The sequence below is a fragment of the Gossypium hirsutum genome, chromosome D02 (assembly GCF_007990345.1).
Source record: "Gossypium hirsutum isolate 1008001.06 chromosome D02, Gossypium_hirsutum_v2.1, whole genome shotgun sequence".
In the NCBI taxonomy this organism is placed as follows: Eukaryota; Viridiplantae; Streptophyta; class Magnoliopsida; order Malvales; family Malvaceae; genus Gossypium; species Gossypium hirsutum.
Window position 1 is genome coordinate 43,720,569 of NC_053438.1, and position 27,212 is coordinate 43,747,780.

The window sequence follows — 27,212 nt, forward strand, 5'->3', positions numbered from 1 at the left end:
GTGTAGTTGGTTTGTTAAATTTAAAAAAGGTCGGGAAGCTTTTCGTTTGGGAATAGGGAATAGTTCTTTTTTCAGAGAATGCTATCGAAAGAGAGGCAGGGACAAGGATTTCAGCTTTCACATGGCAATTTTATGAGACTTCGCCAATCACAAACCGTACGGTTTAAGATTTTGCACCAGCATGAGTGATGGAGAATGGACATCACCGAATAAGGTTTATGCTCTTTATCCCAATGCAGCCCAAATATTTCAACGTGCGCTACACTTTCCACCTTAACAAAACCAAGCAGAGTTTGTGCAAGGTAGCAATCAGTCTGCACACCATCACGTGCCATCCAGAAAAGCCTAGCCCAAAATAGCTGCTGCTGCCCACATTACACAGAAAGAAGCGCTAAATCTAAACTCCAAAGCAAATGGATGCTCAACAGAGAAGCGGCCAAGAATGCGGGAACACCAGGCACAGTACCAAACAAGCTTTAATATAATTGCTGCTAAATCGTACAAATCATCAATGCCAAATGATTGATGTTAATGGGAGCCGATAAACATTTTAGCAGCTCCTGCTCCATGATAAACTAGAAAATGACCATGGCAATGAGAAAAAGGGAACTGATCTTTATAATATGAGAAATGCTACAAGTAGAGTTTTCAAAGTAAATAAGACACTAATCATGCTGTGAATGTGTATATCCTTTTCAATATAGTGACTGCCAATTTACACTCTACACATACCCGCAACGGGGAAAAAATGAAAGAATTTGGATTATGTATTATGCATATCTTTTAGTGTGAAAATTATGCGTAGTAATGATGGTAGCCATCTTGTGATGACCACCGTTGCCGAACATCTTATACAGAGGGCTTGTTGCGTTATTAGGGCCATTTTGTTCCTTAGCCAAAATGAAAACCAGATGACTTGAAGGAACTTGCCAGATCAGGCAGCCTCAGAGTTGCAATAATGCCCGCAGCCAGAGCACAGAATGAAGCCAAAATAAAGGCTGGTATATTTCCTCCACCAAATAGAGCATCCCATGGACCAGCTCCCAGAGATACAATCATCTGAAGAAACCATTTATACATTAGAAATCAGATCCAACTAAATTGTGAAAGCACCAAGGGTACCATTTTTCCATTCAATTTACAACACAATAAAAAAATAATTTTCTATGCTTAAAAGATAATCAAAATACAAGGCACCTAAAATACTTAGATATTTGGAACTCAAATTGGGTACACTATGAGCTATGGAAAGAAAAACCAATCTTGGAAGTAGTAAGAAACCTTCGGCAATAATGGCAGCTAAATTAAATACGACAATCAATCAATTTGTATACCTGTGGAATAACAATTGCAAGGTTCAAAACTCCAATTGCCAATCCTGCACGAACATACAAATTGTTACAATTTTCTAAGTTCTGCAACTGAAGAAAGCAGAAGCTATAGAAGATAAATGAAATATGAACCTTGACCACCACCAGAGTCAGCAGTCAACTCTGCTGTAACGGAAAATGGAACACTATAGGTGATCTGAGCAGAACAACACAAACAAATGAGCAAAAATACAACAATTTTTTTAAACAAACACTGAAGCATTTAGGAACCACTGCAAGTCATTTGAAACATACCGCTAGAGGAAACCCAAGAAGAGCAAATACAACCAAAGCGGCAATCTTGATTGCTCCACCTCCTCCAAATACATGTTCAATCCCTTCAGAATATTCTGTGACAGATACCAAACTAATGATAGCTGTGACACCCATACAGGCAAAAACTGTATAGTTGCTCATGGCCCAAACAAGTCTTGGCCCAATCCGTTGACACATTGGTTCAATAAAGAAAGAACTAATACCAAGAACAACCTGCTCCAAAAATTAACGACTGAAATAAATAAGAAAGAAAACTAATCACCTACAGCCACCAACAATAATATCAATATATCAACTTTAAACAATCGAGAGAGAAATATCTAAGAGATTTGCGATTTGTGCTCAATTTTGAGTTCTTACAGAATTTAATAGCAAACCAAATGCACCTTCTCTGACACCTTGATCATACAATTTTGTTTCAGAAGCATTCCCTTTTGGATCTCCATGATATACTTCTCTTCCCATCCAGTCCGTATCAAATAGAAAGAAAGGGAACCAGGAAAGCTGCAAATAAGAACCGAATATACATGAAAACAACATAACAAATTAGTGCTTTCCTTTTCCTCCTTTCCTTAATACTCTTTTGGGAAAGGGAAAGGATTGTGAAATTGTAGCCAACCATCAGATTGGATGTGTTAACAATCCTTGAGTCTCCACTATCAATCAATAGATAATTGGCTCAATGCTAATTTCAAGGTATCAAAAACATGGAGAGAATGTTGAAACTTACCCAACTAAGAGCCATGACAATAAGCACCGAGTGCATTGCAGGTGGTAAATGCCTTAAACTCATCAATAAGTTGACCAGTACGGCTCCAGGCCCATCACTAAAAACTTCATTTTGAGAATTGTTATCTTTTGAGTTGGCAAGCTTGGAATTTGACACCCATTCATATCCATTTTCAGCAATGTTCCTATTATCATTGGGAACAATGGATGCATCAGCTTTTGATTTTGAGTGTTGAAAGCCCTTTTGAGTGGAACCATCCAACAGAGGAGCAGAATCTGATAAACGAGTTGGCTGATCTGCTGGCAGTGGAAGCGGAACCTCCTTAGCAAAACATACAGTCACAACAGCACAAAACAAGAGAAAGACCTGCAGAAATGCCAAACAACTTTTTACGCATATACAGAATGACATCAAGTGTTAGAAAACAGTTGACCACAAAAGCACGAGACAGCAACTGAAAAGGCGCTCAAAGTTCAGTGAGGCTATAATACAAAGCAAGGTAGTCAATACCACACTAGTGGACACACTATTTTTCTACAGGAATTAGTACATACTGATATCAGTCTGTTTCGATGTACTGCTTTCGTTTTATCAATATTCTCGAAAATATTTAATTTATGCATATAAAAATATATTTACAAATATGGAATGAATGGTAACTAAATTTCAAATATAAAATATTCATCAATTATATAAAATGCTCATAAATAAATTTCACAAATAAAAACCCATCATTCAAAAATAAACAAGGAAAAAAAATCATCCCATGTATTAAACAAGATTATCCAATACATTAAACAAGATTATCTCATATATGTATTTTTACATTTCTTTCAACTTCAGTCATGCACCAGCTGATACACATTATTCCGTGGTATGACCAGAATTGGGCGGAAAGAGCTGGTGTAACCGGTACAGGCCGGAATTTTCACCAGTGCAAAAAAAGAGAATTGGCTGTTCCGATTTACGGTTGAAATGGTGCGCACCAACCAGTATGGACAGAACGGTGCAAAATTGGCTACCTTGCCACAAAATCTACATTGTTAATGAATATAGAGCCCAACCACCAAAAAAAACAGGATTTTTAATCAGCAAGATATAATAAATGCTACTAAATGGTCCACAACATATGCAAAGCAAATGGCATTTCAGGTGAACTCCATGCAGAAAATGCCATGCTAGTACTTAAAACCCTTTATCTAAAGAATCAATAAGCATGTGAAAGTGGTGTACCATTATTAAAGCCATAAATTAACACATCAAATGTACTTTAGTTAACATTTAAGTGAAGAATTTCAGTTTTAACATCCTAGAAAGCCTTAATAGTGTGAAATTTCAATGGATAATGTTACTTACTACAGCAACAAGAAATGCTGCTTTCAAATTGGCACAGGCTTCACAGCAAGCTCTGTTTTCCAAGAATGGAAACCATCTGAATTGAGACAATTTGCAAGAACTAGATCAACATATAAATTCACTTAATAACTTTGCGTCAATAATTGCTTGTTTCATCACAACAAAAACACAGGAAAAGATTGTCACCTGTGCCAACTCCCACTAGCACCAGCTGAAAATCCCAAGATGTTTCCAACAGCCATCCACGAGCAAAATATAGCATTTGAAGAATTATGTTGATCAGGACCTAAAACATAGACATCCAGAATCTTGTCATGCACAGTATTCAAATGTGTGTGGTATTATACGGCCTAGTAAATCGGAGGTATCAAACCTAAAACATCACAATGATATTATGTATAGACCATAACCGTTTTCTTTTTTTTTTTTCTTTTACTGTCTTAAGAAGGGAGCTCACCAGATAGATCAGCCAAAAGGGCACGAGCTGGTCCCTAGAAAAAATATAAGACTTCAACTATTAGCTCATGTGCATAAAATGAAGAATTAATTGTCATTTAAGGCTTACCTGCACTGTATTGTTAGCAAGATCCAACATCCAAAAGCCGATAACAAAGACAAAAGCCGCCCTTGTTCGTGTACCTTTAAATGTACTACATTGCATACATTATTTTGTCAATCTCTTTATTTTCTTGCAGCAGGAAAAAGAGGTGGGGGAGAGTGAGAGTTGGCTATAAGAGAAGAGAATGAATCAAAAGCAAAAGTGGAAACCTGCACTGCTCCTTCGTATCACCTAATAAGTATCCAATGTCTGCAGAAAACCCGATTATTATCACCTAGATTGCAAACCTTAGTTTAGAATATATATATATATAAAAACATAAACATAGCATAAAAGGAAAACAATCTTCTTTGGTGCTTACAGCAAGAGAGATCATGAGCGCTCCAGCAAGGATAAAAGGCCGCCTTCTACCATATTTGGAAGTGCATTTATCACTCCAAATACCAACACAAGGTTGAACCTAAGATCAAAATGCAAACAATTCTATAAATCATAAATGCAGATAGGTATTATTTATTCTGATTTTGTTTAACTCTAGTCATTTACATTTATCATGTGCCAACACATTTAAAAAAAATAGGCATTAAACACAAAGGTAGCCTGCTTCCTAATTTGCACAGACATACCGGGGGGGGGGGAGAGAGAATGGAAAATTGAATAAGCAAAGAAATTCTCTATTATGCAATCAAACAAATAAATGTTCTAGGGTACCCCCCATCTCTACCTTCTATAACAAAATAGGATACATGAAAGGTAGCCCCAACTATTTAGGAGTTAGTTCAAAATGCAGCACAAGCTATTACAGCAGATCTATCAAGTAACCACATTAAATATCATGTTACACCCATTAGGACTCAAAAATAAAGAGAGGGCAATAATATAGAAAAATACAGCAATATGGTTTCCCATCACCTACCACAAGACCAGTTATCGGACCACAGAGCCAAATAAATGAAGAAAAAGCATGCTCTATTCCAAGTGTCTGCATGAATCAACAAAATATACAGTAATCAGAGAAGCTCAGAGCGTTGAAAAGAAATACAGCCAAGGCTAAAAATAATAATAAATAAAGAGATAGTATTACATAAGCATTAAGCAAGAAGTTGACAAAATATTTTGAGAATTATTTTAATATGCAATTTATTCTTCAAAAAATGACTATAACATTCTTTTCTCTAACTAGTGCGTTTTAATTTATATTGTTAAAGATGATAAGTATTTTATTAGAAAAATTTCCAGAAAATGATAATAAAAGAAAATTTGCCTCTCAACGCCATGATCTCTCTTTCGCAACCTATAACTACACCAATAATTCTTTCTGCAGTACATGAAAACTAAGTAAATTAATGACTAAACAATAATGAAAAAGAATTGTAGCATCTACTATCTAACCAATTCAAGAATACCAACAAGAAGTGCACTTGCTGATTTTATTTTTCTATTTCCTACAGATAACCCCCCAATAACACAAAAATTGTCATTAAATGTAAACACGTTGCACCAAATTCAAACTTCAAAACATTCATAGTCACTAGCCTACTATTTTTCATTAAAATACTTAAACTAACATAAATTACAAGACTAAAGAGAAAAAAAATAAAGAGCATTGGAAAGACCTGAATGTAAGGAGTCAATAGCGATAGTTGTAAAGCCCAACCAAACTGAACCCCGGCGGCGACCGTACAACTAAGAACCAGAGTTATCAAGCTACAATCCTTAGATCCGGCATGGATCGGCGACGATAAGTTAGCGTTTCCATTGGGAACCCTCGAGGCAGGCGACGAAGAAGAAGCTGAAGGAGAGTTCGGAGAGGAATTTAGATCGATCCGAAAATGAGGATCGTCGGTCATTTCAACCTCCAATTCCTTGTTTAAATTCCTGTAGGGGAACCTGATGGGCACTGAGTCACTCATTCCCGCCATAACCTCTTTGGCTCAGTCTCTGATTATCCTTCACGAGTTAACCCAAGGTAAACCTTCGCATTAAAAAAATGAATACAAAATCAATCAAAATTAAAAGTTGAGGAATGAATGTGTTTCAAGATGATATTTAGGTTTAGGTGCAGGGTCCATGTTGATTTGTGTGATGTGTCGGTTGTGAAAACAAAAGTTTGCCATCAAAGGAAAAAGCGATGGGGGCGTTGATTAAGTGGGAGAAAAAGGATGTGATCAGGACCGTTGGTTTTAAGGGACTTTGTCATTTATTGAAGGGATGCTTTTCTTCTTCAGCAAGGGAAAAAGCACACCGACGACGAGTAATCGCCGGATGGACGCTGGAGTCAAGTTTACGGACAAGGTTACTATAATTAAATATAATAGAATGAAGGTAAACTAGATAAGTAAATTATTAGTAAGTTTTCATTTTGATCCTTTATTAAAAAGTTAAGAAAAATAGTCAAATTAAAAAGTTTTCAGTTAGATCATTGAGTTGCTAAAATTATTGTTGCATAGTATTCTCTGTTCACACTCTCTGCATTAATCAAAAGTTCTTTTTCTACTTTTCTTCTACAGTTCAATTTTTTTTCACGAAATAATTTTAAATATTACGAATTTACGAACTAAAATCAAAATAATTTTCTTTTTCTATTTTTGACACTAGCCACTAGATCAACTTGAATTTAAGGGTTTCTTTTAATTTGTTGATGGGTATTGATTTATAGTTCAATGACCATTTTGTAATCTTTTGAAGTTAAATGACCAAAATGTAAATTTACTAATAGTTTAGTAACCTTAAGTGTAGCATAAAGACGCTTACAAAAATATTTATTTGATTGTGGTTTCAAAATAGTCGGTTACTTTACTTATATATGAAAAATATCTTATATACTTTTTAAATTGATAAAAGTATTATAGAGGCACTTGTATTAACACCAGATTACATTTTGCCCTATTTACTTAAAAATGGACAAATTAATCCCTGTGCATTAGATCAAAGAGCAAAATGGTTCTTTTTTATTAAAAATTTCATCTATTTCTATTGCTAAAAATTAGCGTGGTTGACGGAATAACTAAACAATTACACGTAGCATGCTACATGCACCTTATGTTGGCGTACAGAGGCCAAGTTTTAACAATAGAATTTGATGAAATTTTTAATAGAATGATCAGTTTGCTCTTTGATCTAACGTATAATGACTAATTTACCTACTATTTTGAGTGGGGGGAGCAAAATGCAACCCGACTCCTAGTACAAGAGCCTCCATGGTACTTTTACCCTTTAAATTCTAGGGTAAAGCACAATAATAGTCACTCAAATATACACTTTATTCAATTTTGGTCACTTAACTATTTTTTTTTCATTTTAGTCACTTAACTTTTTAAAATTAAATATTTTAGTCATTCTTCCATTAATTATCGTTAACCAAGCAACGAAAAGATGATGTGGGCTTTTATTATTTTAATAATAAATTTAACTTTTTAATGTTTACATGTCCTATCAATTTGATTATAAATCTAAAAAATTTAACAAATTCTATTAAGAAACAATTGAAGCCTTTCTTACAGGGCAATTTTAAAGGGGAAGGTAAGGGTAGAGGTGCTCATGGGCCGGGCGGCCCGGCCCGACCCAACGGCCCGCCGAAATATGGGCTTGGACAAAAAAATAAGGCCCGATTAAAAAATGGGCCGGGCCTCGGGCACAACTTTTTTGGCCAGGGCCTGGCCCGGCCCGGCCCGAATATAATAAATATTTTTATTTTTTAATTTTAAAATACTTTTAAAATACTTTTTTTTTAAATTTTTTTTAATTTTAAAATATTTTTAAAATATTTTTAAAATACTTTTTTAATTTTTTTTAATTTTAAAATATTTTTAAAATAATTTTTTTAATTTTTAAAATAAATTTTTGGTATTTATTTAAAAAACCGGCCCGGGCTTATGAATTTTTTCCCGAGCCGGGCTTGAGCAAAATTCTAGGCCCATATTTCGGGCCGGGCCGGGCCCGGGCAAAAAAATTTTTGCCCAGGCCCGGCCCGGCCCGGCCCATGAGCAACTCTAGGTAAGGCCTTGTCCCCCTTCTCAAAAATTGAAAATCGTGCAATGTAATATATTTATAAATAATGAAAATTTAATTTAATATATAGTAAAATTATATTTCGGTTCTTTAAAATATATATATTTAATCTCTTTGAAAATGAAGAAATAAAAAATTAATAAATAATAAAATTATATTTTAATCTTTTAAAAATTTATAAGTTAATTTAAATTCTATTAAAAAAATTTCCGAATTTACCCCCTTATCTTACTCTTGGCAATACACGTCATATTTTGTATGGACATGCAGGCTGCACAGTCCAAATTATTTTCAGCAAAATAATGGCACCTCGTCCGCTGATATCAGAGTAAGCAATCTAGCTTCGCAAGCCAAATTTTAGTTAATTATTTAGATACTTCAGAGCAACGTGAAAACTCAAGCAGGCTACTACGTTCACAAAGATTCTGAATCTCGTAAAAGTCCTTAAAACATCACTATGTTTGGTTTGGTGTATTGGCTATGCCAATACACCCCTAATCGGTGGGCCCCACCTAATCCGGCTATATTCCGTTGTTTGATTTGATGTATTACTAATACGTGTGTAATCCATTACCTTCCTAATCGGTGAAAACCACCGATTTCTATTCCCCCTCTTTTGTCCAGATTAGCTACCGCTTCAGCAAACCTCCCTGTTTTACCCTCCCCCGATCCCCTTTGTTTCTCTTCTGTTCCTTCTAGCTTCATCCGCTTCTGGGTCTCCAGGTTACTGCAACTGTATAAGAGAAAGGCCTTTGTCTTCTAATTTCCTCATTCCGCACTTCGGTTCTCTCTCTTTGCGGCATCTATCATAGGTATGGCGACAGCCATTGCAGCCCCTGCCAACGCGTCATTGTTCATCTTCTACTCTTTTCTTCACTTCTAAGCTTCACAAATCCAACACCATCCCCGACCCAAGATGAACAATCCCAAATCATATCAAGGTTCCAAGAATACCTCCGAATCAACACATCCCAACCATCCCCGAACTATAAAAAATCGACCCAATTCATCCTATCCTTAGCCGAATCCCTTTCTTTAGAAACCCAAGTCATAGAGTTCGTCCAAGGAAAGCCGCTCGTTATCCTCAAATGGCCAGGCTCCGACCTTTTCCTTCCTTCTATCTTACTCAACTCCCACACCGATGTCGTCCCTTCTGAGCGTTCGAAGTGGGATTATCATCCTTTCGGTGCCCACATCGATGAAAATGGTAATATATTCGCTAGAGGCTCCCAGGATATGAAGTGCGTGGGCATGCAGTATATGGAGGCTGTTCGTAGGTTGAAGGCTTCTGGGTTTCAGCCAAAACGGTCACTTTACTTGTCGTTTGTCCCTGATGAAGAGATTGGTGGCCATGACGGTCTTGAGAAGTTGGCTCAATCCGATGTTTTCAAGAATATGAATGTTGATATTGTGCTTGATGAAGGTGAACCAGATTTTACTTTTTAAAATTTATTAAAAAAATTGTAAAACCATGTTTTGAAATGGCTGATATAGTTAATAGTTAATAGATTGGTGGGCAATGCTTCTTGTTCGTTATTGAGCTTGCCGGTGAGGACCTGAATTTGTAAGTACAATAGTTGGGACTTGGGTATTTGTAGATATTTATTTAATTTTTTTCAGATAATATTTGTATTTGGGTACTTTAGTAAGTGGATTCGGAATGGATGTGGATATTAATGTTCCTATATCCATTATCTGAATCTGTTTTGGGGAATAAGGGATTTGGATATCCAAACTATTTAAAAAATTTTATTTTAAACAAGTATTTGGACTTACTAAATACTGATCTTAGCGGATTTGGATATCTTAGTTATATTTGGATTTGCTGCGGATAGTAAACAGATTTAGATTTTAAAGCAAATTTGCGGGTTTGAATTTTATTGACATTGCAGATATCTGATCCGCTAGTTGGCCGTATATCTGTTAGTGATGATAACATAATGTTGTTTTGAGGAACAGGGTTGGCTTCACCCAATGAGAATTACAGGTTATTCTATGGAGAGAGGATGCCGTGGTGGCTGGTGATAAAGGCTACTGGAGCTCCTGGACATGGGGCGAAGCTTTACGACAACAGTGCAATTGAGAACCTTTTCAAGAGCATTGAGAGTATCAGGAGGTTCAGGGCTTCGCAGTTTGATTTGGTCAAAACTGGTTTGAAGGGTGAAGGAGAAGTCATTTCGGTTAACATGGCCTTTCTGAAGGCTGGCACGCCTTCTCCCACAGTAAGTCTCTGTAAATTTAGATAATTAGTTGCTAAAATCTTTACTTGTTAAAGTCCTTGTAGTTAGTTTACATGCATTGCTATTAGTTATGATTTCACTAGATATTTTCTTAATAGTATAGCTTCAGATATTTATCATAAAAGCACAGAAGATAACCAAATTTTTGCTCATGTCTCAGGAGCAGTCTATAACCATACTTGTCACTTGGCTTTGACGCACTAGAACTTTAAGAGCCCTAATGAGCTTATACCGATTCCTTTCCTCAAACACTTTGGAAAATTAAAGAAATAGATAATCTTTCTTTTAAAAAACAAAATGTTAGTGTATGAATCTTTATACAAGACATGAGGAGCATATACTCTTTGACAAGTAATATGAAGCATCTCATGAGGCTTTTACTGGATATGAAATGTTAGTCATGCACATTGATGGAATAGAAATAATTTCCTAGTGACTCAATAGTGGATTTTCTTGTGTCAATTTGATGTCTTTAACAGTAATTATTAAGTATTAAACAGTAAACTCAATAGAGTGCCATGTTATCAAACTTTTACATTTTTCAAGTTCAAAGATCAAAATGGATCTAGTTGTCAAGTTCAGGTAAGTTCAGGTACCAAAGTGGATAAAAAAAAGTGAGGTTCCAAAATGGACCTAGTTGCCAAGTTCAGGGATCAAAAATTGCATTAACCCTAATAAATATGTTAAGTATATATGAACATGGAAAGCTGTGGCTTGATTGCATTGTTTCATTGAAGATGGAAAACAATGTGCATTAATCTATGTTCCATAGTTCCTTAAAGCACTCGGTTGCTAGAGGAACTAAAGGACTAAGCTTTCTGTGCTAAAAATGCTGGACCATTTAATGCATGGTCAGTTAGGCCTTTTAGCCTACCTTTCTCCTTTCCGTTACTGCACACATTCATTCTGCTGGTCTATCATCAATTTTGTTGCCATTTTGCATTCATGGAAAAAAAGATAGTTATATATGTAATATCTATCTCAAACATACGTGGGTTCTTTTATATTTTTCTGCCAGGGTTTTGTTATGAATTTGCAGCCGTCTGAAGCAGAAGCTGGTTTTGATATTCGAATACCACCAACAGTTAATGCAGAATTCTTGGAGAAACGGATAGCTGAGGAATGGGCACCTGCTTCTCGAAACATGTCATTTGAGGTAGAGCAAGTGAAACACTTCTCTCTTAGAAAAAATGGCATTCTGTAAGAATAAAAGGGTGGTGTACTATGTTTTTGGGATCTGTTAGTACAAAATTTCATGGCATCCTGCAATATATTTCTTGAAATCAATATGATTATGTCCTGTGGTTTGTTCAATATTTTGTTCTGCTCATACTGTCAGTTATATGACCTTATACGCATCCCCTCTCCCGCTTTTTGAAGATAGTGACACTCGTCAACTTGTATCGATTTGATATCATCTGAGTCACTGTCTAAATACAAGATCAGTGCATTCCAGGGGAAACAAAGGCGATAAATATTAGGAAAAGAAAAAAGCTGCCCACTTGTATGAGTTTCTCATGGTGTGTTGCTGTTTGTGTATTATAAATAATAGGACTAAATTATAAATTTTCAGAAAAGTATATTATAAATGAAAAAGGTTCATGCAATTTCATTTTTCTATTATTTCATTTACGGAATGTGAATGAGCTTATACAAAGTTTGGAATTTTGACACAGAATATAAACTCTTTTACTGTCTCCAGGGTATTATGGAGAGTGTGGAAAAATGGGAGGTTACATGGAGGTTACTGGGTTTGGTGCTGATGTGAGGGAGCATATATACAAATTAGCATCTGTGAATGTGTGTTCTAACATCACTGGTCAAATTCTTGCTAGTCTTGTAATGAGTCCACCTAAGGTTATATCTTTTGCCATTTAAAGCCAGTTATCTGTTTGTATTCAAATGACATTGGATGTATGACATAGGACTAAATAGATTTTGAGCTTTGACAAGCTGCTTATAAGCATTGTTTCTTATAGAAGAAACACATTATTGGAGAAAGCTTTTGAATCTCCCAACTATTGGATTTGGCTTTCTTTTTGACAATTTGTTTATTGTGCTTTTGTTTAGATGATGAGAAAGGAAAGTCAAGAATTATATTTACTCGTTAAGTTAAATGAAGATATTTGTAATTTAAAAAAATAAAAATTCAATATAAATTTAAAATAAGAGTTTAACTAAAAAATAAGAGTTAGTGGCAAAAATTAATAAAATTTAAATTTTAGTGGTAAAATTCAATAACATAAAAATTAAGTTACAAATTTACTCATATTTTTTTAAAAAATAACGGCAAATATAAATAAAAATAAAGTACAGTGACAAATTTCAATATTTATCTATAGTATGATGATAATTTCGCACTTTAATACTTTTTAAGAAAACAATATTTGAATTTTTTAGAATGGTACGGTAAAAAAAATTTTAAAACATAATTATTGTGCCAGCTATTTTAAAATTTTTACCAAACACAATTTTTAAAATTTTTAGATAATTTGGTAAGAAATTAACTGTATTCCAATTATTAAATAATATGGTAATTTAAAATAATTTTAGTACAAGATCATATATATCTAATATAATTAATCGTCATTAATTTGAATTTATATTAAATAAGTAATTGAAAATATATATTTTATTAAATTATATTTAATAATAATTATGTTAAATTATATTTCATAGTATTATATATTATGATTTTAGAAAATTCATATAAGAATATTTAATATTAAGAATTTTATTAAATTATATATTTTAATTAAAATATATTTAATAGTAATTATGTTAATTTATATTTTACAGTATCATATATTATGATTTCAGTAAATTAATATAAGAATATTAATTATTAAGAATTTTATTAAATTATATATTTTAATTAAAATATATTTAATAAAAATTATGTTTAAATATGATTAAATTATTTATTATTGATAATAATAATCTTATTATAATTTAAATAACAATAACAATAATTATTTACCAAAACAAATTTATGCTAAGGGTATTCTAGTCATTTTAATTTTTTCCATTATGCTATTACACCTCTATTACATTCAACCAAACACAAGATTACTATTACGCCTCTATTCCATTACATTCAACCAAACAGTTGATTTGCTATTACACCTCTAATCCAATACACCTTTAATCCAATACACCTCTAATCCAATACACCTCTAATCCAATACAGCGAACCAAACGCACCTCTAGATGTGACATTTGTTCCCTACATTTTCTTTCCAATAGTTATAAATTGCCTGAAAGCCTCCAATTTGATGGATTGAGATTGCAAGGCCTAGCAATTAACGCAAACCAAGAAATTTAGATTAAGCATGATCTTAATAAAATGAAGGGTGAGTTGCATCATGCATGGTGGTTGACGAGAGGGTCGGGAGGTATGTATTGCTAAGAGTGACGGAGGCTCTAGTTGTTGTTTTTTTTTTTTTAGAATTTATTGAATTATTTAGATCTAGGATCAAATTGATAAAATATGTAAATATTAGAGGGTTAAATTTGTTATTAGGCCAACAAAAAAGATCAAGTCATCTTTTCATCCCTCAGCTAACAACCATATATGAGAGTGACTAAAATATTTAATTTTAAAAAATTAAGTAACTAAATCAAAAAAATTTAATAGTTGAGTGATCAAATAGAACAAAGTGCATAGTTGGGTGACTATTATTGTATTTTACCCTAAATTTTTATATACTAACTTTTACCCTTTTAAGGTTAAAATATGTCATAAGTCCCTATATTTTTCATAAATTAGAAATTTAGCCCATATACTTTTATTGTTAAGAATTTAGTCCTTTTAATTTTTAGATTTCAAACTTCATGTTCAACTGCTAACATTGTTAAACTTGTTTTACTAAATTCAGATTCACTCCAACATTACTTTCTTGTTACATGACTACCAAGTGAGTATTTTTTTTTTCAGAATGTGACATCAACAAAAAGAATAGCATTATTAAAAATTGGATCCAAATTTTGAAATTTAAAATGTAGAGGGATTAAATTTCTAAAAATAAAAAAATAGTGACTAAATTCTAAATTTGTGAAAAGTATAAGGACTTATGGCATTTTTTAACCTTTTAAATAAAACTATATGAGTTAATTACATCAGATATCCCAAACTATAACCCTCATTCTAAATTGGTTCCAAACTAAAACAACCTAATTACATCCCCAAACTATCAAAATTATATCAAGCGGGTCCTTTTGTTATTAAAATTAGTAAATGGCACACCAAGTCTTATGTAGCTAAATTTAAAATGAATTAAAAAAATAAGACATTGTTGCATAAATTTTAAAAGTAAAACTAGAAATAAAGTAAAACTGGACAAAGGAGTGAACAATAAAACATCCATAAAAGTTTTGAAAACCTTAAAACCACACCCATTTTAACAATATTCTTTTTTTTTCCTTGAAATTTTCATTTTAGATTAGGTCGTATAAGATTCAGTGTATCATTCAACAGTTAAATTAACGATTTTAATAACAAAACGACCTAATTGATATAACATAGATAATTTGAGGATGTAATTAAAATGAGTTGAAGTTTGAGATCAATTTAATACGAGAGTCATAGTTTGGAGATGTATTTATACTTTTATTTATATGCATGTATTTTCTATTTATTTTATTCATTTTCCATTTTTAATTAAAATAATAAAAAATGATTACACGTAAAAATGTTATAAAATTAAATATGTTTGAGATGTTTCAGAAAATGTATATTTAACTTTAGTACTTTGAATTTAAATTTAATTATGATATATCTATTAATTTTGAAATGAATTTATTAAATTATTTTTAATGTAAAATTGATTAAAATATAAAGGAAAAAAATTATTTAAGTCAGTATATATAATTAATTTAAAATTAAAATGTTTAAAATATATTTGTATAAAATTATTTCAAAGTCAATAATAAGTATAAGAGAAGAAAATACCAAAGCCCTAAAAACTTTAAAAACCCATGCTTAAGTTTTAGAGTCCCTCTGTATGGGCGTTTACCTTCAGTCTAATGTATTTAACTTTTTCTTTTTTTTCACGTTACAGTATCTAATCTCACTGTTACCACTATTTTTATCTTAATCAGAGGTAAACACACTGCCTATCCAAACTAAGCTTTGATCTGTGTAAATCGTGTATAGGTTCTTGTCCGTATTTATTTTGGTTTATGTCCCTCCAAATGTGAGCTTTGTATAGATTCTTTCTTATTTGGGTTTGAATATAATCTTATTATCAATTTGGTCAAGCTTTAAAATGATTAATTTTGACTATAATTATTCATATATATATATCTTTGTAATTATTGTAATTATACTTATAACTTCCAAAATAAAAACTTACATATATTAATTAAAAATACTACATTATATTTAACATATTAGAATATTAGAATATTACATAATTTATAATTTATAATTGATAATTTAATTTAATAATTATTAAAATACTTTTATAACTATTTAGATTTTTTTTATTTTTAATTAAAAATTATTGAATATAAAGATTTAAGATGACAAAATAAATAGAATAATAATTAATAAAGGGTTAGCTTATCATTTTATTTAGAATTCATTTTATAAAATAACTTTAAAGATTAGTGCATTTTCTTATTCAATTTTAGAAGATAAATCCTAAAAGTATTTAATATAGTGGTAAGGTATATTATATTTTTAAATAATATATATATTCGAATTTTGAAAATAATATTTTAAAAATACAATCACAACATAAATTATTAAAACAAGGACGAAAAATATTATATATATATTTATATATGAGAGAATAAACAAATATTTTTCAAATCATTTGAAATAACTGCATTTCTTTTATCAAACCTCAAACAGTTTTTCCTGAAAATAAAATTGAATTCAAAACATGGTACAAAATATGGTAAATCATATATAAACACGTGGATAAGTGAGAAACTCTTGTATTCATGTGCATTTTACTCCGAAAATTCCTAATTGAATTCATAATTAGATTTTGGTTAAATTCAGTTATTACTCCTTATATTAAGTTACTTTTAAAATTTTAATTTTGACCAAATAGTGATTTATATATTATCCTGTCTGAATTAGAATCTAATCTATTAATTTTTTTATATTAATATTTAATAAATTAATTATGGGAATTAAGTGAGATAACAAGAGTTTTTTTTACCTCAACCAATGATCGAAGGTTCAATCCTCGCTTTAAACACGAGAAGCAGTTTTAAAACTAGTGGCGAGCGAGTGATATAATATTATGTCTATTTTTTATTATTTCAATTTCTTTTATTTTAGTTCTAAATTTCTATATTAATTTTAATAATATTATTTATTAATTCAATTTTATTTTATTTAATTACTCAATATTTTATTATTTCTTTATCAAAATTAATAGACTTTTTATTATAATTGGACAATCCTCGTATAATTAGTAAATGTATATATTTTTTACACGAATAACTTGACACTAAAACTAGTTACTTATAAAAAATCAGTTAATGGATTTTACAGTTTTTGTTTACATTAAAAATTAAAAGTGTGAAACTTGAAAAGTATAAGAATTAAGAATGATTCATTGGAGAACATAAATTATATCTACAACTTTATGCATAGTACAAAACTAACAATAAAATTTAACCAATCAGATTTAACTATTACTATTTAAGATTAAAAAGTACTGAAAACTAAAATTGACCAAATTAAACTACAAAAATTAAATCCACAACTCACGCATAAAATATAGCAAAATTTGACCAAGGATTTATCAGCTAAAGCTTATGCATTTTAACAAAAAGGTCAATGATACATAATCCAGATAAACCACTAACTCTAATGGAAATGCATTTCCTCCATAATCCATCCTGTCGTGCACTACATAGCAAGGAACTATGGAATTGCAAGTCCACTCACATTTGATATGATACCACCAAACCATATATCAGTGAATATTATATATGTATAGCTCTCTCTAATTTTAATCATTCCCTGTTTTGAATAGGTATATACCGGTAACTATTAGCTCTCTATAAGCATCAAACTGCTAACTATGAGTACGTATGCGACAAGGTTCTTATCTACAATACCAAGAAAAGTATTTATACAAAAACATTACTGATGAACACCACGATTACCTATGTCAGCTGCTGCTTTAGCTGCCCGATCTAATGCACCTGACACCCAAAGAGCTCCTTTGGAAAAGTAGCTGCTGCTGACCACAGCATTTGCAGCAGCTGCAGCAGTTCTTCCTGCAGCCGAAATGGCTGATTTGGTGTTCTCAGACACATGGTACCTCTCATCCACGGATCTAACAGCATCAACCCCCACACAGATTTTATCTGTGAGGCCAATCCTCTCACTCAGTTCAGCAACTTTAGCTGCAGCAGTTGCCGAAACTTGATGAGATTCATCAAGGGTTTTGGCCTTGCTTAAAGCATCTTTGCCTAATACATATCCCTTGCCCAACATGGCTTTCACAACATCCTGAGCGAATGAAACAGCTTCTCCAGCATGAGATACAAATTGGCTTCTTAGTGGAGGTTGCTACAAAAGGGGGAACAAGTGAAGATGGAAAAAATTTACCAAAGCAAAACTTCCACAAGGATCAAATTCAGGAGCACAAAGAGGATAAGAAGTCACATACTCTTGAGCTTGTTTCATCTTCTTGGCTTCTTGAAGGGCTCCAAAAATCAAACTCCTCCTCATATTGCCCCCAGCGAGATATGTAAATACGTTGATCAAGAATTGTCGCACCCTACCATGATAAGATTTTTGAAGAGCAAAAATACAAACAGATTATAATATCAGCATGTGGGAATCACAATTCATGAATAAGATTCAATATTATCCTGAATACAAATACAAGCACACTGAAACCATTAAACACAGAAAAGTAAAGGAAAAGGAATGGAACTACACAGAGCAACGAGTAACGCTTCACTCAAAAGTCTATTTATGCAGTCACAGGCAAAAACGGCCAAAGTTGTACATAACAACAGACGAAAGGGAGGTCAAAATACATAACTTACATCAACAAGATAATCATCACTTTTAACAAGAACATCATGATCATAACCGCAGAGAAAAACCCATATACTTGTATGATTGTATCAATCTGATATGAACCCTCATATGCAATTTCTTAAAAAGATGAAAGTATATATTCTGAGTTCAAGGTAATATTCCTACATTAAACCAAAGTAGAGTACTTCTTTTAACGGTTTGTCGTTGCCTATTCTCCAATTGCTACCTAATTTCAAATTCATAAACTACGGTTACAAGTTCAATTGATACATGAAAACGTCTCCCATATAGGGCACATACATATATTCTCTAGAATCCACTTTGTACATAATCAATTCAATAATATTCAAAACGTAAAAAGAAACCACTTGATTAATCTATGTCAGTCGCACAGAGGTTAAGATGACCTATACCAGAAAAGTAATGTCGGAAACACATTTCATGATAAAACAGGTAGATTTATAGATGCATAGATGAAAGGTGCCACAACTGAAACATTCTAAATAACAATTAACAACCCAAAGCTTTTGAAAGAAATATTTGGAATACACACACTAAGCAAGACAGCAGTCTCCTGAGAATAAGCATTTTTGAATGTCACATAAGCAGTGCTTGCATATTCACCAGACCTGCTTTCATCCAATAAATGAATAAATAAATATTTCCCGATGACTACCGTCAAGAAGAAGCAAGTATGAACTATGAAGGATAACCATTACTACACAATTAAATACGATTCAATATTCCAAGAGTGAATAAATAACAAGAAGAAAGTTGTGGCAATCGAAATTAGAAGAAGATTTGTTAAATATGGTCCAACATTCCAAGTACCTAACAATTTCAACGTGTTCAATGGTACCAGAGAAGGCGAAAAAATCATAGACATCTTTCTCGGTAGCTTTGGTAGGCAGGCCAGTCACTTCCACTGTATATCCAAAATCATTCATTTTCTTCGAGAGAGACTGCTAATTAAGGATTTTAACCTAGTCAAACGATCGCGAATATTGAGCTTAAATAAAATTTTCATTAAAGAAGAAAATAGAGAAGATACAATAATCATGATTCATGCTAACCTGTAATTACAGAAAGAAAAGAAAAGAAAAGAAAGATACTTAAGTTTTTTAGATAATTGAGGAGAAAAGATATGAACCCGAATACCTGATTAGATGAGAGGCTGGAATTTTGAATGAAGAGGAAGAAGAAATTGGAAGCGCGTGGACTGGGGTTTTACTACTCGCCGAGGAACGAAGAAGCCGGTTTAGTGGTTACTTTAGTTTTAGACGCGGTTTTTTAGCTCATTTTATTTTCGGAATTCTTTTTTGGTCTTCTTTCACTCAAATTTGGTTTAATTAATTTGTTAGGAGTGGCAAATTGGTCGGTTCGGATTGTTTTTAGATTTGGGTTGTCTCGGATTAATATCAGTTTAGATTTGAGTTTTTTTTTTTAAGTTTTTTATTTTAATTTGAATTTTGCCAGATTCGGATCTTTTTAAAAAATTCATATGGGTTAGAACTACATAGGCTCTAATTAAAATTTTAAATTATAAATATTTTAATTTTAAAGATAATAACATAATTCAAACTCATTTTATATATTTAATAGAAATACTTTATATAAAATAATTAAAGTACTTATTATACGTCATTTATGATTATATATATGAAATTTATAAACATAATTAATATCATTATATGTTATGCATAAATTTTGTATATTTAAATTAATATAATATTACTATATCATAAGCGTTTGGAAGAAAAATTAATTTACAAAATGTTTATTATATTATCATATAGACAATTAAATAATTTTTATCTTTTTTATTAAATTTATAAATCTAACAATCAAATTTTAAAATATTCATTCCAAAACTCAAATACATTAGTTTAAGCCCAAATTTAAATAATATACACATTATTATTCAAACAAAAAGTAACAAATTTATATCTCAAATCTCAAGTCCAAGATAAAAAAATAAAAAATGAACTCAATACCCAAAATGCTTTTTGTAAAAGTTTTTTTTTTTGAACATTAGGCTCTGTTTGTTTCACTGAAAATGACTTTCAGAAAATAATTTCTGGAAACTTAATTACTTTTTTGAAAAAGCTAATATTTTCTGGCGTTAGGATGAATTTATGTAAAATATTTTATGTTATTTGGCAGATTTACTGAAAATATTTCATAAAAGCCACTTTCAATGAAATAAACATACATTTGAGATTTTATTATTTTTTCATTTTTTAATTGAGTTTATTTCACAAAACTTATTTATATTTTAATTAATCATGTTTTAGTTTTAATTAATCTTAACTTTCTTAATTAAGCTTAATTTTTAATTCCGGAATATAAGTTTATAGATATAAATTATGTTTAATTAATTTGGAAGTGGTAAATATTTATTTTAAATATTATTTGGATGAGTAAGTTAAGAAAATGATTCAATTCGATAAAAATTGAAGTAAGGACTAAACTGTAAAATTTATAAATTTTTGAATTCTAAGTGTTTGAGTAGTAAAATATGAAATATTGATGTAGTAACTAAATTATATGATTATGAAATAAGAAAATTTAGAAAGTTGAGCATAAAATAGTTAAGTTTGAAACTATAGAGGTTAAATTGTAAAGATTTCAAAACTTGTGTTTTAGGACTAATTTACATTATTTGAGAATTTACAATTTTTAAAAATAGAATATGAAAGCTTATCTGTTCAAAAATCAAGGACTAATTTTTTGAAAATTTGACAAATTTTAGTTGTAAGGACTAAATTATAAAATTTAGAAATTTTTGAAAAGGGACTGTCTTGCAAAACTATACAAAACGAGGTTTAGGATTGAATTGTAGAATAAGAATTTTTTTTTTGTGGAATTAAATTGTAGGATAGTAAAAATTTAGATTTCAGGACTAAATCGTAAAAAATATAAAATTAGAATATAAGGGACTGTCTTCTTCAACACTGAAGAGAGTTTTCCCTTTGTTACTCTGAAAGCTTCCCCTTTTTGTTTCTTCGACAGTGAAGACAGTGAATAGAGCCTTATTAGTTTGGTAAGACATTTTCCTTAAAAAAAAAAAGCCTTGATTTTATCCTTTTTGGAGAATGATTTCTTTTGGTAATTCATTTTCCACCAAATAAACACCGTAAAATAATGAAAATAAACATTTTACATACAAATAAATGGACCATTAATCTCATTATAGGTTCTTATCATATTTGTTTTTTTTATACAATGCCTAAAACTACCTATAGCCCATCCTCAACCTTTAAATAGGAGGATAATGCGCTTCAGAGTATTCGAACCCACGTCCTCCTGCATTGGCAACAATACCGATGCCAACCGAGTTAAAACTCAATCAACTACTTTTTTGTAAAAATTAAAAACCCATTCTAAAACCTAATTTAATATAATATTAAATATTAATAATATTTTATGTATTACCAATTATATATATTAATATAATAAAGTACACACAAGTATTGATACTATAATGTGTATTAATCTATCATACATATACAATAATGATATGATGTTAAAGAAAAAGGAAATAAAGCTTATGTAACACAATTTATAGGCTGCGATTTGGCGCATGGCAATTATAAAAAATCTATTTTAACATATTAAAATGCAAAATTAAGTTACCTTACCATAAACATAAACACTATTTAGTAAAAAATATTCGAAATATAAAGATTTCTTTAATTATTATTCCCTGCTATTTGGGTATATAATACAAATATATATATATACGGATTTCCATTAACAAAGTACTTTTAATTTTAATGGAATTCTAAAATTTATAAATTATTTAGTAAATAAATGAAAAAATAATTTAAAAATTCACAGATTAAAATATTCTTATATTAATATTTATAAAGATTCGTTACAACATTTTTTTTGTTAAAAAAAGCTCCTAACCAATATTAAAAAAAGGAAGGGATGGTAAGTTGGAACATAATGTGAGAAAATAGAAAACATATGTTGATATTCTTCCTGCTCAAAGATGGAGGTGGAATCATCACCAAAGAAGAAGCCGTAAGACTTTTTTTTTTTTTAATAGAAAATGATCGTTCAAATAAATTTACCTTATTCAAAACGTTAGCATTATACAATATAGCTCAGGGAAAATTATGAAGTGAATGTTGTTAATCAATTATATTCATTAGGAAAGCAATTATTTATTCATTATTAAATATTTCCAATTAATTCTAAAAATTGTACCTAGTTTTATTTGAATTACTCATATCATATACATAATATATACACACTAAAGTAAGGTTTATAAATAAAAGACGCATGTTTATAATTTCATCTCTACATATTTAATTTCTTTAATATTAATATTGTATTCGATTCTTCGTACGACATTTTTCTAGGAAATTTATCCGTAAATTTAATGAGAATATTAAATTCTGGTAGATTTATTTAATTTTGGACTATTAAGTTATTTTTAGAGTTTTAAGTTTAATCAAGTAAAAATATGAGGTGGGAGGCAAAATGATAATTTTACCACCAAAAGTTATTTAATCATTTTAGATATGTTTATGATTACATATTAGAAGTTATAATGATGTGTGGTGATGAGATAATTTTTAGAATTAATATAAATAAAATTACCTTTAAAAATAAAATTTAGCCAATGTTTTAACCATTTGACAATTTTTAAATATCATAAAATAACGATAAACTATACAGGTACTCACCTAACTATAAAAAAAATCTCATTTTAAGCACCTAAAATTAAAAAAAATTACAATTTAAGCACTCACGTTATATAGTTTAGTCATTTTGGTCACTCTCGTTAAAATCACAAACGATTAGTTACGCGACAATTAAAAAAAGGCAAAATAACAAATTTAGCCCTCAACTTTATATATTTTATCGATCTAGTTATAAATTAAAAAAATTAACCCTCCAAATTTACAAAAATTCTCAATTTAATCTTAATTCTAAAAAATTCAAAGAAATATAAAAAATACATAATATTTTAAAAATAATAATAAATTTAAATTTTATATTAATATTAAATACATATAATATATCAATATTACATAAATAAATATCTTCCATCCCCACCATCGTACCTCTCCCTCTCCCTCCCCCTACCACCAGTAGTAATTTTTACATTATTAGTATATTGGTAACTATGCAAGGGAGACTTGCTCTTGTTCCCCATGTATATCTTTTGATTTCATATCTACTTCAAATAGAGGAGACTACACAGGGAGAGAAATCAAGAGTAAGATCTAATTAGCTTGAAATTCTGAAAATAATGAGCTTTGAACGAGTTCTAGAACAAATAACTCATTGTTGTCTCTTGATGAGGTGGTTTTGGTGTAAGACTTGATCTATTATGTTTCACCGGCAATGGATTTTGATCTATTTGTCAACAAATTGAAGGTAGTTTGGATGGACGGTCGGGTGCGATGCGGTGCATTTAGTTTACTTTTTGTCTCACACTTCAATATAACTACAATATATAATCTCACCGCCACCGCTATTTTTACACTAACCGCAAGTAAACACAGCACCTATCCAAGCCTACCCTGAATCTATAATGTTGGGATTAATTGGATTTCATGTTACATCTGTGACAAATAGTGGTGAGGGGAGAGAAGGACGGATAGGGGATTTTTTTATATATTTAATATTAATATAATTATATTGATTTAATATTAATATAAAATTTAAATTTATGATTATATATATTTTAAAAATATTTATTTTTATATATTTTTAAATTTATTCCATTTTTTCTTCTGAATTGATCATGTTCTTCACCTAAGTTATTCAATCGAGAAAGAGATCATGAATAACATGTGTCGAAACCGTTTTTTGAAAGCAAAAATTTCAGTTGTCAACTTTAAAAATAAAGTTGGAGTTGCCACCAATACTTTATTAAGGTGTGATCGGCTCACCTTAAAAATTATTTTGGTCTACGAATTTTGAGAAAACGAGTTCGGGAGTCAGTTACGCACGAGGAAGTGTTAGCACCCTCGTAATGCCCAAAAGCGGTACCAAATTGATCATTTAATGTCTTAGTGTCGAAGGTTAAAAGGATTTAAAAATCAACTCAAATGATGAAATTTGAAAAATGATAATCAATTGTTCAAGTCATGTAAAGAAATCGAGTCTCAATATGTTATGGTACAATTCCTCATAATCCCCAAACTTTGAATATCACTTTTATTTTATGAGAAAATCTTCATTTTGAGAAAATAACGTGTCACACCCAATACGTTAGGACACAATAAGTTAAGTTCCCAAAAATGATTCTTATTCTCATGCATTTTGAATAAAGAATATTCTCGGTTATTTAGGATTAGCAAAGAAAATCGGAACCCAATACGTTAGGGCTCAATTTCCTCGAAAATTCCAAACTTTGAATATTGCTTTTATTCAAAAAAAAAAAACCTTGAATCAAGAGAAAATGATTTTGATATACTGACGAAACCAAAATATAACTTCTTGTTTAAAAAGGAATGACATGATGTTAATATACAACATGGAACACATACCTTAATTTTAAATTATATACGTATATGTATTATGAAATGTCAATGCATATATATACATGTATGCAAAAGTTATGGAAATAAAAGAATAATAAAATATATATATATAATATGTACTTGTATTTACAAAATATGTATATATATTTATAAAAAAATAAAAGAATAAAAAATTGTATTTAGATTTATACAGATATATAAATTGTTAAATATATAAAAAAATATGAAAATATGTATATACAAAAAAATGTATGTATATAGGTATATATATGTACGTAAAAATTATGAAAATAAGATAAAAAAAATAAAAGTATGTATATGTGTATATATTTACAAAATAAAAAATGTATAAGTATGTATTGGAAGATCGTGAAAATACGTATATGCATATATATAAAGTATAAAGTTTAAAAAAAATAGGAAAGTAAAATAAAAAATATAAAAAAGTATGTATGTATAAAATATAATGTATGTGAAGGTTAAAAAAATAAAAAAAACATATATAAAAAAAATTTTTAAAACGCATGAATGAAAATGTATGCATGCATGTTCTAAAGCTTAAGAACACATATATATTATATAAAGAAATATGTATATATATTATATATTAATGCAATGCAAGTATGCTATATAAAACATGCATATATAAAAATGATACGTGTATGAATGAAATAATAATAATTATAATAACAATAAAAAGTATAACTTAATTATAATAAAAATTCAAATGAATAAAATAACTAAAAAAGGGCTAAATTGAACTTAAAAAGGGAAAAATGGGGCAGATTTAGAAAAAATTAGAAAATAGGACCAACTTAAATATGCGCGTAACAGTGGAGGACCGAAAGGGAAATTATCCCCTCCTTCCAAAACGTTGCGCAGTGAGGGACCAAATTAAAACAAAAGTCAAATTTGCAGCCCAAATTTAAAAAAATAAAATGGGCTTAATTGAAGCGCGTCGTAACAAGGAGGGGCTAATTGCGCAATTTTACCCCTCAGGCCAGGACGTGCGGATCCTCCCCTCCGGGTCGGGTCACCACGCGGGTCAAGGCCATCAAATGGTGTCGTTTTGCAGATGTTTTAAAACCCAAAATTCCCCTTAAAAATTTATTTTGCTTTTTGCCAATTTAAAAAAAAAAAAACCCAAACTGACCCTAGCCTTCTCTGCCAGGGTTCTTGCTCTTCCTATTAGCGCCGCCGCCATTAGGCCGTCCTTTGGCCTCCAACGACGTCCCGGCTTCCGATTGCGACGGAGAGGGGACACCGCAACGATGAATCTGACGGAAGAGGTAAGTTTCCTTTCCCCTCTTTTATATTTTAAGCGAAATGAATAAATATAAAACAAAAAAATAGATATAAAAAACTTTGAATGATGAACACCGAGTAAAACGAAAAAATCACCCTTTTTATTTTTTTTTATTTTTCTCTTCTCCGTATCTTCCCCTTTTACATATTGAAGTTGGCCTTTTATAGCCGAAATGGAAATGAAAACATGAACAAAATCAAAAGAAATCTATATTGTTGCCCGATTTTTTTGCTATTCTGTTTTATTCCTTTTTCTTTGTTGTATTTTTGTTGCTGCAGGTACAGTGAGCAACGCGTGGCGCGCGGGGAGGAGCGACGCATGTGGAGGAGGCTTGCTCCGCACCTTGCGGCGGCTGGAAAGGGAGGCTCTTTAGGGTTTCTGTGTTTTTTTTTTGTTTTTGGGCTAGGTTTAGTTTAGGTCAGTACTATTGGGCTAAGCTTGTAAATGGGTAATTTTGGGCCCATTTATTTGTTTGGGCCCGGGCATATTTGGGCTCTACAGTTTCCCCTCTTTGCTCGTTGTCGTGTAACGGGAATAAAGTAAAGACTAAAAGCCCAATTGTGCCCGGTCTTACTGAGCCTCAACTTCTTCGGTGCTTTTCTTCTTCAAGTAGCTTCATTTCTTCCTATTGCATCTCCAGAGGTACAGGAACTAGAGTTTCAATCTACTCCACTGCAATGTCAGGGAGATAGGATTCGTACATTGTAACTTCTCACAAGAACAAAATTTGCTATCTTTAATCTGCTCCACAGCAACTTCAGAGAGATAGGACTTATAGCTTCTACTTGTTCTGCTACGCCTTAAAGATAAATCGGATGCGATCTGCTCTACTGCAATT

At 30.9% G+C, this 27,212-nt stretch overlaps 3 protein-coding genes and 1 long non-coding RNA gene across 7 annotated transcripts; 2 read left to right on the top strand and 2 right to left on the bottom strand.

The window, feature by feature from the left end:
- Window positions 1–595: 595 nt before the first annotated feature.
- On the bottom strand, window positions 596–6,349 carry LOC107908466 (sucrose transport protein SUC3). Its single transcript, XM_016835642.2, has 14 exons — window positions 5,908–6,349; window positions 5,208–5,273; window positions 4,653–4,751; window positions 4,501–4,565; window positions 4,298–4,382; window positions 4,190–4,223; window positions 3,919–4,018; window positions 3,733–3,808; window positions 2,377–2,742; window positions 2,007–2,150; window positions 1,626–1,859; window positions 1,464–1,527; window positions 1,335–1,378; window positions 596–1,059 (listed from the first exon to the last, which is right to left on the bottom strand). Exons 1-14 carry the CDS (start codon window positions 6,211–6,213, stop codon window positions 892–894), a joined length of 1,851 nt encoding a protein of 616 aa, XP_016691131.2. The 5' UTR covers window positions 6,214–6,349; the 3' UTR covers window positions 596–891.
- LOC121214682 (uncharacterized) lies at window positions 6,119–6,787 on the top strand. The gene is made up of 2 exons (XR_005910303.1): window positions 6,119–6,260; window positions 6,345–6,787. It is a non-coding gene; the product is annotated as an uncharacterized lncRNA (long non-coding RNA).
- Window positions 6,788–8,604: 1,817 nt separating this feature from the next.
- Window positions 8,605–12,588, top strand: LOC107907642 (aminoacylase-1). Its single transcript, XM_041088327.1, has 5 exons — window positions 8,605–8,614; window positions 9,045–9,725; window positions 10,262–10,524; window positions 11,561–11,698; window positions 12,245–12,588. Exons 1-5 carry the CDS (start codon window positions 8,605–8,607, stop codon window positions 12,308–12,310), a joined length of 1,158 nt encoding a protein of 385 aa, XP_040944261.1. The 3' UTR covers window positions 12,311–12,588.
- A 4,714-nt stretch (window positions 12,589–17,302) lies between these two features.
- Window positions 17,303–19,881, bottom strand: LOC107908465 (binding partner of ACD11 1). Of its 4 annotated transcripts, none has more exons than XM_016835639.2 (5): window positions 19,721–19,881; window positions 19,394–19,545; window positions 19,116–19,191; window positions 18,183–18,293; window positions 17,303–18,082 (listed from the first exon to the last, which is right to left on the bottom strand). In XM_016835639.2, exons 2-5 carry the CDS (start codon window positions 19,507–19,509, stop codon window positions 17,651–17,653), a joined length of 735 nt encoding a protein of 244 aa, XP_016691128.1. In that variant the 5' UTR covers window positions 19,510–19,545; window positions 19,721–19,881; the 3' UTR covers window positions 17,303–17,650. The 4 variants fall into 4 exon arrangements, with proteins under 4 accessions (XP_016691128.1, XP_016691129.1, XP_016691130.1 ...); XM_016835640.2 differs by having other exon boundaries at window positions 19,394–19,524; window positions 19,721–19,877; XM_016835641.2 differs by having other exon boundaries at window positions 19,394–19,527; window positions 19,721–19,865.
- Between the last annotated feature and the right edge of the window lie 7,331 nt (window positions 19,882–27,212).

Coding starts and splice junctions, on each gene's coding strand:
- LOC107908466 (XM_016835642.2), bottom strand. CDS start 6,213: ATGGCGGGAATGAGTGACTCAGTGCCCATCAGGTTCCCCTACAGGAAT. Junction 5,274..5,907: donor TATTGACTCCTTACATTCAG/GTCTTTCCAATG, acceptor TGATTCATGCAG/ACACTTGGAATAGAGCATGC. Junction 1,528..1,625: donor TTCTTGGGTTTCCTCTAGCG/GTATGTTTCAAA, acceptor TGTTCTGCTCAG/ATCACCTATAGTGTTCCATT.
- LOC107907642 (XM_041088327.1), top strand. Junction 9,726..10,261: donor TGATATTGTGCTTGATGAAG/GTGAACCAGATT, acceptor TTTGAGGAACAG/GGTTGGCTTCACCCAATGAG. Junction 10,525..11,560: donor CTGGCACGCCTTCTCCCACA/GTAAGTCTCTGT, acceptor TTTTTCTGCCAG/GGTTTTGTTATGAATTTGCA.
- LOC107908465 (XM_016835639.2), bottom strand. CDS start 19,509: ATGAATGATTTTGGATATACAGTGGAAGTGACTGGCCTGCCTACCAAA. Junction 19,192..19,393: donor GAACACGTTGAAATTGTTAG/GTACTTGGAATG, acceptor GGATGAAAGCAG/GTCTGGTGAATATGCAAGCA. Junction 18,294..19,115: donor AGACTGCTGTCTTGCTTAGT/GTGTGTATTCCA, acceptor TTATCATGGTAG/GGTGCGACAATTCTTGATCA.